General features: G+C 32.3%; 1 protein-coding gene across 1 annotated transcript in view; it reads right to left on the minus strand.

Annotated features, from left to right (window-relative positions):
• The window catches only part of LOC133172352 (ecdysteroid-phosphate phosphatase-like), a 31,247-nt gene extending 12,369 nt beyond the window's left edge, over positions 1-18,878 (minus strand). The window contains exons 1-9 of the mRNA XM_061307220.1: positions 18,755-18,878; positions 17,054-17,107; positions 7,881-8,067; positions 7,407-7,599; positions 5,368-5,537; positions 4,731-4,939; positions 4,400-4,505; positions 4,146-4,293; positions 2,891-3,010 (exon numbers count right to left, since the gene is read on the minus strand). Coding sequence (XP_061163204.1) covers positions 2,891-3,010; positions 4,146-4,293; positions 4,400-4,505; positions 4,731-4,939; positions 5,368-5,537; positions 7,407-7,599; positions 7,881-8,067; positions 17,054-17,107; positions 18,755-18,867 — 1,300 coding nt within the window. The 5' untranslated portion in view covers positions 18,868-18,878. The remainder of the gene's footprint in view (positions 1-2,890; positions 3,011-4,145; positions 4,294-4,399; positions 4,506-4,730; positions 4,940-5,367; positions 5,538-7,406; positions 7,600-7,880; positions 8,068-17,053; positions 17,108-18,754) is intronic.

Consider the following 18,878-nt stretch of genomic DNA (forward strand, 5'->3'; position numbering starts at 1 on the left):
CTTAATTACACATACAGTTGAACTTCCGAGTCTCGAATACCGATATCTCAAATACCATCGACATGTTGAAGTGATTTGAAAGTCCCATCCACATATTCTTTAAGTATTCTAACCTTGATATCTAGAATCCTCAGATATCTCGAAGTTTTTTTCTCAGTCCCATTGAGTTCAAGACAAAGAGGTTTGACTGTATTTGCTATTCTGATTAGCCATTTGGAAAATGAGGTCAAGGTCAAAGGAAAGGTCAAGGTCAATAAATGTGATAAAGTTGAAAAGCTCACCTCATTATGTATCAGCATAAAAAGTTTGAAAAAAAATATCTTGATTTGTCTCTTTGGAACTAAGCTAAACATAAATTTGAGAAAAGTGAGATCAAGGGAAAGCTCAAGGTCAAAAAATGTTGATGCAATCAAGAAGTTAACACTATTTAAAGAAAAATGAGGTCAAGGTCACAATAAAGGTCGAGTTCAAAAAATGTTGATGCAGTTGAACAGCTCTTATCAATATGTATAAGCATATATAGTCTTAAGTTTCTTTGAAATTGAGATTATCACTAATTTAAGAAAGTAAGGTCAAAGGAAAGATCAAAAATGTTGATGCAGTTGAATAGTTCTCATCAATATGTATTAGCATATAAAGTTTGATTAAAATATCTTGAATAATATCTTTTAAACTTAGCAATACACAAATTTGAGAAAAGTGAAGTCAAGGTCAAAGGAAAGGTACAAAATGTTGATGAAATTGAATAGTTCACATCAGTATGGTTTGATAAAAATATCTTTAATAGTTTCTTTGAAACTGAACTACCATAAACCATTTTTAGTAAAAGTAAAGTTAAGGTCAAAGGGAAGGTCAAGGTCAAAAAATGTTGAATAGCTTTCATCAATATGTATCAGCATATGAAGTTTGATAAAAATATCTTGACTAGTTTCTTTAAAACTGAGCTAAACGTAAAGTGTGATGGAATAACAGAGGGATGGACAGAAGGACAAAAGGAGGGAAGGATGGAAGAGGGACATGAAAAACACTATATGCCCTGGCCATATTCATGGTGGGGCAAAAAATTATCATGAATAGTTTTTTTGAAACTGAGCTATACACAAATTTGAGAAATGGAAGTCAAGGACAAAGGAGAGGTCAAAGTCAAAAAATTATGATGAAGTTGAATAGCTCTCTTCAAATTTGATAAAATATCTTGATTTGTTTCTTTGAAACTTTGCTAAACACATATTAAAGAAAAGTCAGGGTAAAAGCATCGTCTCAAGCCACGGTCGGAGTCTGCATATAGCTCTCTCCTACCCATAAAAAGTGTCGTAATCTTGAATATTTATGCCTCTATATTGTAACATCATGTTCATCCAAGAGAATATTTCTTTCCATCACAATTGAAATCAACAATTGACATCAACAGTATACAAGAAATATTTTGTATTCTGCGATTGGGTATTGAAAGGTCGCATCAAAGTACATTATCCGACTATGCTTTACTCGCATTGGTCAATATTTTAATGAGCTACGAAATATTTTCTTCTCATTTAACCACGGCCAGAATGGGAGAGGATCATACATTTTAGCCATGGTTTGTGACGATGGGGTAAAAGGAAGGTTAAGGTAAAAAATGTTGATGCACTTGAATAGTTCTCATGAATATAAAGTATAATCATATGATGTTTGTAAAAATATATTTTGAATAGTTTCTTTGAAATTTAGCTAAACACAATTTTGAATTAATGTCAAGGTCAAAAAGTTGATGCCAGTGTATAGCTCTCATCAATACGTATAAATATATAAAGTTTGATAAAAAAAAATATCTTGAATAGTGTCTTTAAAATTTATCTCTACAAAAATTTGAAGTCAAAGGAAAGGTCAAGGTCAAAATGTTGATGGATTTGAATAGCTCTCACCAATATGTATTAACACATTAGTTTTGATAAAAATATCTTAAATAGTTTCTTTGAAACTGAGCTTAGTACTATTTTAAGAAAAATGAGGTCAAGATCAAGCGAAACATCAATGTCAAAAAATGTTGATGCAGTTGACAAGCTCTCATCAATATGTATCAGCATATGAAGTTTGATAAAAATATCTTGAATAGTTTCTTTGAAACTGAGCTAAATGCAAAGTGTAGGAAGGAAGGAAGGACAGAAGGATGAAAGACAGACATGACAAACACTATATGCCCTGGCCATATTCATGTCAGTACTTTTTGTATTATACCTTTAAAAAGTTCTTGTTAAAGTCTTTTATTCAATTTGAACTATCAATTACATTACATGTATTTACAGTTATATCAATATCATAGATGAATGCAAAGGGTAATAACTTCTCTCAGTAGAGTACTTTCTCTACAATATCAATAGAGCCCTGCCCAGCACCAGAACACTTGACCCAGTGGTCCAAAATTTCACAAATCTGGTTAAAAAGGCAGAATTATTAAATTTCTATTGTCCATGCCAACAATTTATCATACTGCGCTAACACAAGGTTTTCAATTTGACGGCATGACCAGGTGCTGCTATCCAACCGACGACATCCAAAAATATGAATTCAATGTTTAAAAAGGCCCGAGGCTTGCTGAGTGTCTTTTGACAATAAAAAAAAAAATAAGATCAAGAGTAGGAGAAAATCTGTAACTAAAAAGCATGTATTATGAACCCTTTTTCTCCCACTGCAAAAACTGAATTTCTACTAAGTTTGTGTACATTATTACTTTGCGGATTACAGAAAACAATCAAATGCTTCACTGATCATCGTAACCAATCAAATGCTTGCTAGGGGTTCTCCAACATGTTTGAGAACCTAAAAATGAATCACTCTTTGGAAGAGATGAAACATAGGGGTAATGGGAGAAGCTGGATTTGTCCAGCTTTTTAGCTGTTTTTAAATTTACCTGTTAGCTGTGCTTGTAACTTTCCTACTTCTGTCAGAGGTGGGTCATTTATGTACTCAAGGTTATTCGACCTTGTCAACATCTTCTTTGGCAAATTCAAGTTAATCCTGGAATATCTACCTACAAAATTAGAAGAATTTTATTAATGTCTGAAATCCTCAGAGATTCTTGTACCCACATCTACTGTCATTTTAATTCCATGGTGCTAAACTTTCACAATTTGTTATAAGGGTACCTACTGCAATGGTTTTAATTTCAAGCTTTGAGCATGTGCCCTCTGATCTATACATGTAATTTATTGCGTGGTAATTAAGATAAACTTATTCATTATGGATTTTAATTTTTGTGGAAAAATGATATATTGTGAACATGGTGAAATTAAAACCACTATGTTTATTTTCCAATCTACAAATAACTAACTCAGAATATCATGAGTACACGTATACTGAATGAGATTTGAATATTATAAGATCAGCAAAACGGAACAAAAGGGTAAATTCTTATCTAGTATCTATCAATGATCTCGGAATATCATAATCTGTTTTATTGGAGTTTTCTTCTTCCTGTAAAATCACTTATTTTCGAGGGTCAAATTTTCATGGTTTAAGGAAAAAAAATACTGGTTTGAGGAGATTTGAATTCGTAGTTAAAGGAGTAGACTAAGTATGAAATTTCAACATTTCGTGGGGGATTTGAATTTGTGGTCTCTTCATACCACAAAAGCAACCAAAATTAAACCCCGATGAAAATAAGTGATTCCATAGTATTTCAAAGTATGTCTGTATAAAAATTCAAAATGTTATGTCGAAAACTGTTTGAGTCTTTGCATACAACAAAGGCATAATTACAGACAGACAAATATTATGACTGAAATCTGATATGGTATAAAATCTACAGGTGTCTTTCTTGCTCCTATAGTGAAGTACTTGTGTACAAAATTTGAAAACATTTTGTTAAAAACTGTTTGAGTTATTGAGTCACAATAAAAGGGTTGACAGATAGACGGAAGGACAACGCAATTCCTAGAGAGCAATTATGAACATTATTTCTACTGACTTTGTATTGAGTATCAGCTTCTACAGTCTACACATAATTAATGACCCAAACCAAAACTTTGGCACTTTTGATTCCAGTAATCTTGAACTTATCAAAAAAAAAAAGCAGGTGGTATTAAAAAAAAATCCAATTATTATAAACTTTACATAATGAAGAAAGGGAAAGTATCAAGAGAAGAAAATCATCAAGGATGTCTTACCATCATCATCAAAGCACATATCGTACCACCCTTTACCCATGGCAAAGTCTGTCCTCTCGCCATGGCGACATACAATCAATCTCCTCTGTTCTCGCTTTTCCACAGAAGGCATTCGTTGCTTTTTTTCTTTAATGAAGTTTTTGTTGACCTAAATTCATAAATACAATATACATATTGTTGTATAATTATGACTTGTTTTTGGTTTTTCTTTTAAATTTAAAAAAAAGAGAGACATGAAACTGACTGTATTTTACCTTGGCATAATCCTTGTCATCATGCCAGATTGCATCATAATCTTCCTCTACAATGATTCCATTGGTCACAGCTACAGACTTGGGTCTTACTTGCAGTGGTAGAGATCTATAGAAAATAACCAAAAATACTTTGTTATAAAATTGAAAACATGCTACACATCCCTGAAAATTATTTAACAATATCAATACATGCTATAAATGTCTTCATCCTTTTGAGTTTGAATTTTTTTTCCCCTTTTTCTTCAATTGACAGAAAATAGCCCTTGGTACATAATAGTTTCTGAGCACTGCACATTTTTACCCCCCCCCCCCCAATGTTCCCAGTGCTGACCTGTGAAGCATCCAGGTCCATGTTTCGGCTGTTTTCTGTGTGTAGACTCCCGGGAACATTCCCAGAATCCCAGTCAGCCATGAGATCCCGGGATACCAGCCATCTTTGGTTTTAGTAAGTTCTTTTGGATCCAAGAAAATGAAATCTCCATCAATAAGTTCCAACTCATCCCCAACTTGCGGTGTGTAGGCCTTCACCACTCGACGGATCTGTAAACATCACTTCAATGAATTTTTGTAATAGAACAATCAATAAAGCAGAGACAAAAGTATACAAAACCCCTGCTTGTAAGGGAACATGCAGAAATATACAAATATACTAAACTACAATGAAACATGATTACAGTGAACATGCTTACAATTAATTTATGCTTAGAGTGAGGTTGTTTTTTATTCCCTATATTTTATATATATATTTTCTATAGTTTTAAAAAGACAACAAACTTTTTTTTATATAAGAAATTATGTTTATAATGCATCAATGACCTGGTGCCCTCTGTATTATGACCCAAACATGGCCTAAGACTTCATTCTTGGTAAGGTTACTTTAAACACAAGGCATAACTAAAGGGTCTATTCTACCCATGCATACTGACATCCAAAGGAGTTCAAAACCGCATCATGCAGAATATATATACCTCACTTCTGCCAGCCCTTGGATCTCTAGAATACAAACGGAGGTCCCATCTTACATCAACACCGAGATCTATTTCTTTGGCGTATTTCAGGAGCTTATCGTGTTGTTCTGATGGGTACTGGTAGGCCAGAGTCAGGTGGAGCTGTTTCTTGTGTGGCTCAACTTTAACTCCTTGTTAGGAAATATTAACATTTTTAAATTTCTTTGTTCAAGATAAAACTACAAACAGTAAAAATCCTTGATTTCTGCATAAAGCTACTGGTTCATCTATAGGGGTGGTTAAAAATAATCATGTGTGGGGCGGGATTATAGAGACAGAAATAGGTGGGGCATGTAGCACATGAATTATAGAATCAAGAGCATAAAAATATAAGGAATAAATGTCAGATTTTTTGGTTTCCTGACAATGATCAAGCCATTGGCTTGCACGATAATTTTATGCATAAAAGCCTTTGGTTTTTATGCAAATTATCACACAAGCCAACAGCTTGATCACATCGTGAAACCAAAAAATTAGACAGTTATTTCTTAAATGAATTTATTTATTTCAATGACTTTAAAAAAGTTTTTTTTTTTAAATCTTCCGTTCCAAGTTATGTTTTCAATTTTGTTCCCAATAACAAATATGTTTGAAAATTATTGAGACACTTTCAACAGCTTCTTAAGGCAAAAAGTATGATGAAATAATCAAAACTCTGAATGATATAATTATAATGTAAGTCTGGTAAAATGCTGAGCTTGATTTATAACAGTACACATTTGTAATTCAGTATAAACATGCTGCTATACAATGTCTCTTTAAAAAACATGCTTCCTATTGACATTACTAAGCATTGGTTATCTCTGTATTATTTCATTTAAAAGATAGTCATCCTTCAGAATGTGTATCTTTCCAACTGAGCTCACTTTCTTTGTTTGTTTAACCAATTTTCATACATTTTTTTTTCATCAGTCAATATCTAAGAGTCTTACAGCATTTACTGTGCCTAATTTTAGTACATCAAAGATTCCTTAAATTATAATTACTCTCCTCAACCAAGTTATGATTATCAACAAGGAAAACATCTGTCTTTACCAGCTCTAAATAATTTTTATCAAATTTCTGCTGCACCACTTTTAATTGTAATTATTCATGGAAGCAGCTTTTTATCCTCTCTCGACGAAGTTGGAGGGGGTATAGTAACATGCTTGTGGGTGGGTGGGTAAGTGCATGCATAATAGAAGTTACACAACACAGCAATAATTTGTGTTCTTTGTGAGGGAAGCTCTGCCTTGTGGTGTCCTTGTTTTAATCTTCAGTTATTTGAAACAGATAAATCTCTTCTTGTCAAAGCAATTTCTACCAACTTTTCACATATTAATATGAACATAAAAATTATCAAAGTTCAACATGTCATTTTCTTAAAAAAATAAAACATTCAAATTAGGACTTAGGAAAACTAAGTCCTAATTCGAATGTTTTATTTTTTTAATCATAAGTTTTTCCAATGTGATTCTGGTACCAGGGTCTATATACATGAACCTTTACACAAATATTACAGTAACTATTATATCCACTTAAATCATCTTAAATGCATTTAATGCATATAATGTGGTGTTCCTGCTTGTTTGTGCCAATATTTAAGCTATATTTCAGTTATAAACAGAAATACTTTAAGTGGATCATTAATTACAAACTGGACTCTTAAGCAGACATACACAGTCAAACCTGTTTTAAGCAATCTGTCAATGGAGGTTCTAAAATGGTCATATATGACAGATAGTGTTTTAAAACAGGGAATCATATTACATGGGTAAACACTGAGCATTTTACTTTTGTTGTCAAAAGCAGGGCAGTAAGTCATTAAAATCAGGTTTTTGATCTGCCTGATGACAGAAAATTATGGTCGCATATCGTGTAAGGCAGGGAGTCACTTATAATGAAAAAATCTTGGAAGGGAATTTAACAGTTGCATATGACAGGAAGTTGCTTAATATAGGTGGTGGCTATGACAGGTTTGACTGTATTTATGATTAGCCATGTTTAATACACTATATTACCTCCTTTGGCTAATTCTTTGCTGAACATTGAGACACATTCTTGCAGGAATTCATACATGGTATCCTTCACAAATAATCCAATGAAATTCATCTGGCTAAAGAAATCCAACTTCAAAGTGTCAGGGGCCCGCCTGAGTTTGTTTTCTAGCTTTAGAAAGCTCTCGCTCAAAAAACCAACATCTTTGTCATCAGCCTATAAAATAAATACTTCAATATTGGTTCACACACATATCAAAATATAAATTGATTGTGTGAACATAGGGATGATTTCATTGAATCATTTTAAAGACATCTTATATACAGAAATTCTCTGTACTATGACTCAAACACAGCAAATGTATCTTTTTCAAGACCACTGACAATATTTGACCCCTAAAAGCCAAATTTGCCTCCAAAGCATTCTGTCTGTTTTGTAAATGTTTTTCTGTCATTCTTTAAATCATTAGCCTTAAAAGTGTAATAGACTGAGCTCACTGTGAAGAATGGACACATGGTGATGTGGGGGAAGTAGGAGTGAGCCCCATTCCATCCACACTGGGTAAGGCTCTTCTCCCAAAATTTGTTGAGTTCATCCTGCATTTTACCATTAGGACACAGATATAGGACATATTCCCTGGACGTGCCATCATCTAGGGTAGGATCATCTACATGTGACAGAAGCCTGTAAAAAAAATCTACTTTTATATAATGCTGTTTAGCACTTACGTGCCAATTAAGTGACCAATGTGTGGTAAACCAACATCTATATGCCTGCTAGATTCACAAGCAACTCAAACTTCTATATATTTATCATTGCAAACAGTTTTTAACTCATGTAAGCTTGGCCATGAATACTAGCTATCATAATATATCACATACCGGTTTTCCATTGTAATTTGTGAATTAAAAATGTTGCATATTTACAGCACTTATCATTTCTTCATGGCTTACCAATGCAAACCAAATATAACTAAAGAACCTCCTGGAACAGTCTTAATCACATCATAATATTATACAAGTGTAAACATCATCAAAATTTAGCATCTTCCTGATGCAAAAACATCACAGCACAAGAATAATGTAGACCAAATGCATTTAGGATTTTTCAGCAAAGAAAGTGTTCCCTCATAATTAAGTAGAACACGAATATCAGAATACTTGCCTGGAGTGAGAGCACAGACATATACATCTGTATAATGATAGAAGTGAGAAAATAAGAGAGGCACAATTATAATGTACATGACGTAGTTAAGAAATGTATGAAAATGACACTGTCTGTAATGGCCAACAGTTTCTATTGGTCTGTATGTTACTTAATTCAGTTGCAAATTATACTGGTCTATTTCTCAAACTTACCACAGAGGTGTTGAATAAAATCTTTTTTGTCCAATTTTTAATAATTTTTAATAACATCTTTTTAATAATTTAATAAAATTTCAAAGCATTTTGCTACAATTTGATTTACTAACATGTCACAATACGCAAGTAATCTGATATTCAGAAGAAAAAAAAAACAATATCAATTTTACCAATTTTCAAAAGTTCAATTCAGGTATTGTAAATATAAGTAAAAAGCTTACAGAGAATTTCTTCTGATACTTTTCCTAACATTCTTATAATCAAGACTCATTAAATCCATTCAAGAACTTCTACATACATGTTATACATGTTGTATCTATAAGGAAGTATCTTATGTTCAAGACAAAACTTGAAAGTACTTATAATTGTGTGTTCACTTTTACTGTATGTTCACTATAGATAATATAATTATGTTGCATTATCATGTTTATCAACAATATAAGCAAATATAAGGTCAATGTTTAAATAATGCAAATATGGTAAATTGATTTGTTCAATAAAATCACATTTCATACTAATCTCAATAATAAATGTAAGGTTTGTACAATGAAATTTGATGTGGGGAAAAAATATTTTTTTCTTTTAACAATAATTGTCTTTAACAATGTCCTCTGCATAATTAGTCAATCTTCTACTGTGCCACTGGAAATCACTGGTAATTTCATACCATGTTATATTATTCCTCATTTAAAAAAAAAATCAGGATCTTCCTTGTATACCCAGATAATAAATATATTTATTTTCAGGTTTTACAATGTGATGTCATAATCTTTTGTAATTAGTAAGCTGCATAATGATTCTTACAGCTAATTAATTTGACCTTTAAAAAGCAAAGAAGATGGATATGTTATTTACACTACCCGAAGATACTTCCACATAAGTTTCATATTTTTTGGCACAGTGTTTTTTAGAACAAGGTTTTTTAAAAGATGCCCTAAATTTTTCACTAATTTGTTATTACCTCCCCTTAGATAAAGGCTTGGCCCTTCATTTGAAACAATTTGAATCCCCTTTACCAAAGGATACTTTGTGGCAAGTTTGGTTGAAATCGGCTCAGTAGTTCTTGAGAAGAGGTTGAAAATATGAAAAGATTACAGACGAACAGACAGCTATAGATGAACCTACACTGGAAAAAATGTGATCAGAAAAGCTCACTTGAACCTTCGGCTCAGGAGAGCTAAAAATGTAACATTTTGTACCAAATGACACACCTATACATATTTAATGTTTTATTTTTTACCAAATCAAAAGAGAATATTGGGAAAAAAGTTCCCTTTCCTATTTCACAGGAACCCGCTACATCAAAAGAAGGACAGCTAAGATCAATATATCAATATATTGATACGTATCTTTATTTAAAAATGTATTGTATCAAAAAATTATCTTCCAATACATATTGTTTAGGTAATTTTTCTTGTAACTCTGTGAAAAAGTTGAGAATTCAATCACCAAAGATGATATTTAACTGTTTTGAATTAAAACTGATCAATAATAAAATAAACATGAAGGAGATAGCACATATCCCTAATAATTATGCATAACTTATAGACAACTGTACTTTATCACGTTTGATTTACAGATGTTACAAGTATGAATTTGAAGTGTACATTGTAATGAAAGTGAGACAAGAACTACAAAATGGGTTATAAAACACTCAGTTCTTGTAAAATTTATGCATTAGATAGAATTGTTAAAGAATCCAATATATCACAAATTGCTTTATAGAATATCAAATCGTATCAAAATTTTTTGCTCAAAACACAGCCCTAATTTGAGAATGCTAAAATATCATGTGACAGGTCAATAAAATTTTCACTTTTCAAGTGTGCCAAGATTCCTGCTGAATGCCAATCAAATGCACCCTCGTTTATTCATCATCATTGAAAACTTAAAACACTTTGTAAAAAGCACTTCCTTTTCTCCATATATATTCTGATGATTGATTCATGTGTAAAATGGGAAAAATTAAGTTTGGAATCACTTTCATTAAACATATAATTCTTTTGAATAGGGCCACGAGATGACAAAATCAAAAAAAAATAAACATATAATAAAAAGAATTTTACTTCCTGGAGAATATTTAAAGTAATTTAATGTATTCATTCATTCAGCAATTACATGTATCCTGCATAATTGAAACTCTTTATATTAATTATAATCTTTGAGTGCATTGCAATACCTGCATTCTCTCAATTCAAAAATATCTTTCAAATAGCATTTTAAATGGGGAGATAGCTCGACATGTGACTTTTGGTCAAATGTTATGGCTAAGGCTAATTATGAACAGACAGACAGACAGATTGTCCAAAGGAGTACCTCCTTCCTGGGTCACACTAATTTATGCACAAAGATTATACTTTAGGTAAAGTTTAAGTGAAATTCCATCAACCATAGAAAGGGGTGTATTATAATGAACTTTGTCTTTATAAGAATTCTAAAAATCATAAGCTCTTTTAATAAAAACATCAGACAATCTCTTTGATGCATGTCTTTACATGATGACCTCCCTTTCTTCATAGTTTTTTTTAACTGAAATCTCATCAGTCTAGTAGGGCACTAAAAATACCTACAATGTAAATGTGTGACTGATAAATGGACAAGCAAAGGGAAAAAGCTATATGCTCCCACCTTTTCTCTTGGCTGGCAGGAAAATAATATGGACTACATAATACAGTTAATTTCAAATTGCCAAGTAATGCCGTACCATTGAAATATGAATGATTCTTAAATCTCTAGTGTTTCCTCCATACAAGATAGATATCACCATCTAGCTATCTCTGTACACTATATTAAATCTACATTGAATTATGTAATATGTATATAAATCTTATAATTTACACAGGTGACATCTTTATAGGGGTATTATATCTCTATTAGAATACTAGACACAGAACAAGGAAGTATTAAACCAACATTGTAAGATATATATATGTTTTTGAGAGCTGTTAAACTTGTTATGATATAATTATTATTTCCATTGGTCAAATATATAGACAATTAGTATACATTTATTCAAGGGACCAATGCTAGCCAAGTTGTCTTACTCCTACACCAGGGAACAGCGCAGTCCTCTCAAGGCCTAATGAATAAGAAATTCTTGAAATTATTCCACCACAAGAAGATACTTGTATGTTTTATAATTAGTTTTTTTTCTCTTGAAACAAGAGGCCCAAGGGTCTTAATGGTCACCAGAGAATAATACAATCCTCTTAATTATCATAGGTGAATAGCCAAGGGAAGTAACTTCTCTAAAGGAGAGTAAATCTTTCCTTGGGTGTTCAAAAGAGCCTTGCCCTAACACTATAACCAGAGAACCACTAATCCAGTGGGTATGCATTTCACAAATCTGGTAAAAACACCTTTGCTAATACATTTGATTTCCATTAGTGAACTCTTCAAAGTTAAAGGTGCATTTGGTCGTCTGGCTGGGACAGCATGCAGCATGGCGTTGTGGATAATACAAAACATGCCAACCTCAATCCACTTTTAAATGTTAAATGTATTTGTCATTCCAATTAAAGAATAGACGAACTAAAAGACATATGTAAGAGAGCGAGAACCCTAAATTTATCATCCATTAATAAAAAAATATAGGTACGACATTTCCGAGGCATATGTATTGTATTTTTAAATGTACCATACGACAAATAGATACATACGATCAACAATAGATATAAATTGATATCGTTGTCATTTCTACTCTTAATGTATATAAAGTCCACAACAATAAAATATTTCATCTGCATTTTGTCAGGATTTGTTCATCGACATTCAACATATTGTTTACATGTTTATGTTACGTTTGTCCCAGAAATCCCGAGAGATTTGTTCATTCTCCGACTTTTTCACAAAAGAGCGCACTAAAAAGTATAACTCTTCAATATTGGAAATAGAACGTATTACAACTATGTACTTGATTTTCTGCTATAGATGCCCAAGAGCAGAGAAGGAGATTTGCAAAAAAAAACAATGCATTTTCACTATGTGATCAATAGCGCCCTGTAATAACAGGAGAACCTCTGTTCACGGGGGCCAAGAATTTCACAATTAAGGTAGAGGCATTCTTGCTCATCATAATCACCCACATACTTGCTAGTAGTTTGTTAACTAAATACTCAGGAGCAGAGAAGATTTTTTAAAAGAATTAATGCATTTCAACCCTAACACCAGAACTGTGATCCTGGGGCCATGAATTTCATAATTTAAGTAGAGGCACTCTTGATCATTATAACCATGTATTTAGTTTGTCAGGAGCAGTAAAGAACATTTTCAAAGAATTAATGCATTTTCATTACCGGTATATGATCAATAGACTCCCACCCTAGCACCAGAACCCCTGACCCCATAATTTTGGTAGATAGTTTGTGCTCATTATAATCATGCTAACAGCTTGACTGCTTGATGTCCAGGAGTAAAGAGGATGATTTTTTAAGATTACATTAATTTTGATGGTTTTAGCCCTCCCCTCAGGCCTGGGGGGGGGGGGGGGGAAGGAACATGAAGTTTACAATTTTTGTCTTCCTTTGCCTATATTTAATATATTATACAAAATTTGGTTGTACATGTCATTGGTTTAGCGGTTCCTAAGAAGAAGCTAAAAATATCCAAATGTAAACTGGATGGACAAAAAGAGAGTAATCATAATTTGTTTCTATGATAATCTAAAAAATCTGAAAAGATTTTATTTATATAATACAGTAAAACACACTTATAACAAAGTGCCAGGGATGGAAAATTTTGCTTGTTATAAACATAATTTGTTATAACCTTGAAGTTCACAATATGTTTTAAAACCATGGGAAATTAAAATCAATTGGCTGTAAGTGTGAATTCATTATATAAATGTGTTTGCTATTAAGCATATTTTACTCTACACATTGTATGCATCATGCAGCTGTTGAGAGAAAGCAGACAGGTTTAAAATCTTTGTTACCATAAAGTTTAATATTCTCTGATTTTTAAACTTCAAGACACTTCAGATTTCTTAAAATCAATTGATTTGTTTAATTACATGTACCTGTTCAAGGCCAAATGGCTACATATGGATGCAGCTGAAGAATTCTTAAGAAATGCAATTTTTGATGCTAAGTTATTTTGCATTTATATATAAATCCCTTCACTTCAAACTTCTTCTAACAGTAATGACAAGGTACCCAAATAAATCAATGAAAAATGAAAAAAAGTTTGCAACATTATAGATGATGCTAAAAAAATGACCTTGATCATCAATACATGTACCAATTTTCCTCTAATCCCCCAAATCATAGATTCTAATTATTAAGACTCCAATTCATAAAGATATCACCTGGAAATTGCTTTGATTGCTATAGTAACTTTGTCCTTAAAATAATATACTTATTCCATGAATTACCATATACATGCATCTATAATAACATACATGTAAGTAGACTGTAACAGGTTTTATGACATACTAAGGAACACTACAACCATTACCTGAAATTGCATAAATTAAAGTTAATAAATGCAGGTTAAGAAGATTATGGGTGCACTTTTTTTTAGGTCACATATAAGAGAGAAGTCCAGTTCACTGCTATTAAAGACAACTTGATTGTGTATGTCGTCTTATTACTAGTGTTTAAGAGGAGATGTGATCTTGAAACTGAAGTGTGTCAGTCTGATGTGTCACGTAGATATCAGGACAGCTTCAGACAGAGACAAACAGAAATATACGTTAAACATGTAAACATATAAAGAAAATTATAAATCGGTATCTCTCAACAACACTTTATAATGATTTATTTGAGAGCACATAAGTAAAGAACATATATGGCTACTTTGATTTGAAATAACATTCTCTTACAAAATCTCTATGGTTTTATAAGAAGAGCCATTGAAATCTGTGTTGAGCAGTAGCTTAAGAGCATTCTTCCTGTTATATTACTCATGGTCTAGTTTGAATGTCTTTGCATTGCTGAATCAGTGTCAAAAGTACACCAAGATCTCCGTTTATTAATGACAATGCATTATCCCTACTGAAATTAAGCTAAAGCTAAGTATGAGAAAAACATGACAATGAATTTCAATGCACACACTTTGATATATGCAGCAATCTTTGTATGGACATAAAGGTCTAAATTCTGAACCCAATCTGAATGATACTGAAATTCAGTTCACTTTTCACATCCATCAATTCCTTATTTTCAGGAAGAATTGCAGATTAAACACAGCAATAGATTATATTTATAATTTCTACATAAGATTACTAATCAAGAAGTACCAGTCACCTCTTTCCTGGACACACTCTTTTGCTATTTATATGTACATGTACCAGTATGTAGTACACCATCAAGGATCAGGTCAGAGTCTCTGAACACATGCATGTACAGTGTATTTCTATATGTACAATAATGTTCATTCCACTGTTTTGTAACAATAATATTATAACATTTGTTGTACTGTATATCTGACAGATCATAATATTTTATGACAGTCAACTTTGGTTGCTAAACACTCATGTAATGATAAAGTTTAACAGGTGTCTCCAATAATTTTAAATTGTATCATTTGTATGTGACTGTTTCATGATATGTTGAATATGGGGACATTCTGTATTTGTTTGTGGTGATCTACCATAATTTTTTACTTAAAATATTGGTCCTGTGCACTATAGTTTTGGAAGTCTTTTAATTTCTAGATATGTAGAATGAACAAGGGAACCCTTTTAAATTTGAGCTGGGGTCAAAATTTCGAAAGGCAAGAGAGCACCATATTTACATCCTATGTGGTGCAGAATCTTAAAAGAGTGTACAAAATGTATCTATGGACCATATTAAATGAGAAATAGAACAATATAGGACAAAGCATCATATCCCTCTACCACATAAAAAAAACAAAGCAAAGACATTGGAGTTGAAAACTGGACCAGATAAACTCAGATTCCATCTCAAGAGTAGCAGTGAGGTGGACCACCATCACAGCAAATGTAGAGAGGAGAGTCAAAAGGCACCTAAAAAAGACTACTAAATAGTTGTCTATACACAGGACAGAAGGAAATGGAATGGACTAGTGTGAAAACACTTTCTGTAAAACATTTTTGAGACATATTGTGTTCTTAAACAGCTTCTTTGGGGATAATGTCACTTCTATGGAAGTGTTCCACTCAGTGTTGTAGCTGTAATGAATTAATATTGATGTCTATATATATATATATATATATATATATATATATATATATATATATATATATATATATATATATATATATATATATATATATATATGTTTTTTCTAAATACCGGTATAATATTTAATACATATTTGCCAGTGCATTAGAGTATTTTAAATTAAATCATTCTTTTTAGGAAAAAGATTTAAACAGTTAAGGACATTGGCAAGGTTCCTGGTTATAGTATAGAATTTTTCAAGAACTCTTGAGTAGGTTTAAATGTACTAAACAGGCTATATTCTGGAATGTTTGACCTACCAAGCCAGACTTCTTTTTTAGATTCTGTCAAATCAGTGTTTTTGCAATTCTCAATGCATTTCCTATGTAAAATGTTGATAAAAGGGACCTACATAATTTTTCACCATAATATTTCTCCAAAACCCACTTATTTTATATAGTTTTTGTATTATATACATTATTGTATCTTCATTTCCTATGGCTTCTAGATGTTTTGGCTGAAAATGTATATATAGAAACAAGACAAGGACATACCAGCACAATCTTTATTTTTGAGTTACTTCCCTTCACAGCTATATTTACGTAATTATTCATAATGGTCAAGAGAGTCAGACTGGTTGAGTGATTCTATCATGTAATTGACTGAATTGATTGAAACACACTGTCATAAAAATATTGGCATGGATTTATTTCAAATTTTATTCGTAGTTACTAAATGCTGCTTCCTTCCTACAACCTGAGAACTGATCTCAGTCGGTCTACCTTTCAGCATATGTCACATCTTTGCCCTTCCCAGCATACTGAGCATAACTAGGGTAAATGACGACCTGTTGGCTTCCTTTGTCCCCTGAATACAATTTACTACAAAGCCATTATTACTTTTCTTTCGTGCTGTATAGATGATTCTACCCATTGAAGGAAGTACACGTGCTTTTATTTACCTCTGTAAACATACGCTTTATTTGTTTTCACCGCTTAGAGAATTCTACACGGGAGATCACTCTCAATCACTATTTCATAAGTGAAAAAACCCATGTATTAAACCTTTTTTCTCCGGAAAACCTTGACTTGCCAATGTCCTTAAATCAGATTTAACAGACTTTTAATTTATAGATCTATATCAACAGTTTTAAACTCATTAAGCAGTGTATATTACATAACTCACCAGTCAGAGGCCAGCTGAATTCCGCGATCTCCTGTTGCGGCAATTGCTTTTTCTCTACAACAGAGTTTTTCTTAAAATATTTTGAACATAATAATTGATAATGGTCAAACCAATGTAATATATAAGAAAAAGAATAAGTGAGCTATCATAAACACTTTTCTTTCTTTCCATCAATGGAAAATCAAATTCATGCATGGAATATAACTATTTCCTTAATATTTAGAAGATAATTTTAAAAGTTTTGCTTGTTTGAACACTACAGTAAGTGCAAGTTCTTGTTAATGTTCACTTAAAAAAGCACTCCAGTGCAATTTTCTACATTTAGCAAAAATAATTTGTTCACAGAAATATATAGATAGAATAATAAGAGTCTGGGGTCAGGCCCTCATAGTGGGTACATGAGTCAAAATCATTTCAACAATAGAACATCTTATCGAAGAAATTTCATGACAAAAATGAAATTTACACTCAGCTGCATCTAATGCAGGGGTAGACACTAACCTTTAAAGCATGACAACCCACAGGGCTAGTGACTTTGAATTCCTACTTGCGCTGTTGTCCAGCAGCCTTTGGTTGCTGGCTGAGTCACAAAGCGATCAGAGGGATCGATCGTTGCATGGGTGCAGGAGAGGATTTCCTTTTCCTGCAGGGGCTACGGGGCTCTCTGTATATTTTATCCACCTCCTAACCATTTATATTTGTCTCTACAGACCAATAAACTCACTTGTTGTGAATTTTATGCCATCCAACAACACATTCATGACAAGCGACTTTATCAGTCTGTAGAGATGAATATAAATGTTTAGGAGGTGGATAAAAAATACAGGTTGGTTAAAGAATATGTCTAGAATTAGGGAATTAAAGGTACAATGTAGTTGATTGACCAATGCTAAAAAGTGGCGAAATACATCCACAAAGTGAGCAGAAAATCTTGTGACGTAAATTCGCAATATTTGTATTGCAGAATCTGTAGCATTTATATGGTCAAAGACTAAAATATAAAACCATAACGCTACAGTTCTGCAGCTAAGACACACTTTCCTCACCTCCCATAGTGCTTTATTAATCAGTATCAAAGTACATGTAAATACGTATACTATGAAAGAAGGATTCATCTTCCCTGGAGTTTTACTCATTTTGAATCTCCAGTTACAGCATATATATATATATATATATATATATATATATATATATATATATATATATATATATATATATATATACAATTAATTTTATATATACTATATTATAAAAGAAATATCTTAAATAAAGCTAGATAAATTTAATAACTTTAAGCTTTTCAAAATGGGTTGATTTAGCAATATAACTGCAGGGTTTTTTTTTTTTTTTTTCAAAATTATGACTTTTATATCCAGATATGTGTTCTGAACAGCTGAAGGAGACAACTCATTTACTGTACACTACATAGACAGAGAGAAATAATATTGTCAACAATCTCATATCTTAGTCTTTATGTGCGTTAAAAAAATTGCATATTTAAGAAAAGTTGATGCTAAAAATAAATAAATAGAAGCTCTTTTGAATAGCCAGTGAACAGGTGAAAGCTATATAGCTAGATGTAATTTAAGTCTAATAGCTAAATAATAAGTGATAGTGCTGGACCGCGATCAGGCGATAAGCGCACCTGTTGGTCGTGTTTGATAGCGACCGACACACATATCTCTCATATTTAGTACTTACGCTCTATTCCTGGGAAACCCCATTGACACTAGGGTGTCCAGGGCAGTCTGTCGCTTTGTTCTTTTAATGGAATCATCCCTATTACTTCGAGCAGGTAAACTTGCAGACGCCATATTTACAAACA

The sequence above is a fragment of the Saccostrea echinata genome, unplaced genomic scaffold (genome assembly GCF_033153115.1).
Source record: "Saccostrea echinata isolate AGI-Se365-2 ecotype Australia unplaced genomic scaffold, CSIRO_AGI_Sech_v1 ptg000054l, whole genome shotgun sequence".
NCBI classification, from domain to species: domain Eukaryota; kingdom Metazoa; phylum Mollusca; class Bivalvia; order Ostreida; family Ostreidae; genus Saccostrea; species Saccostrea echinata.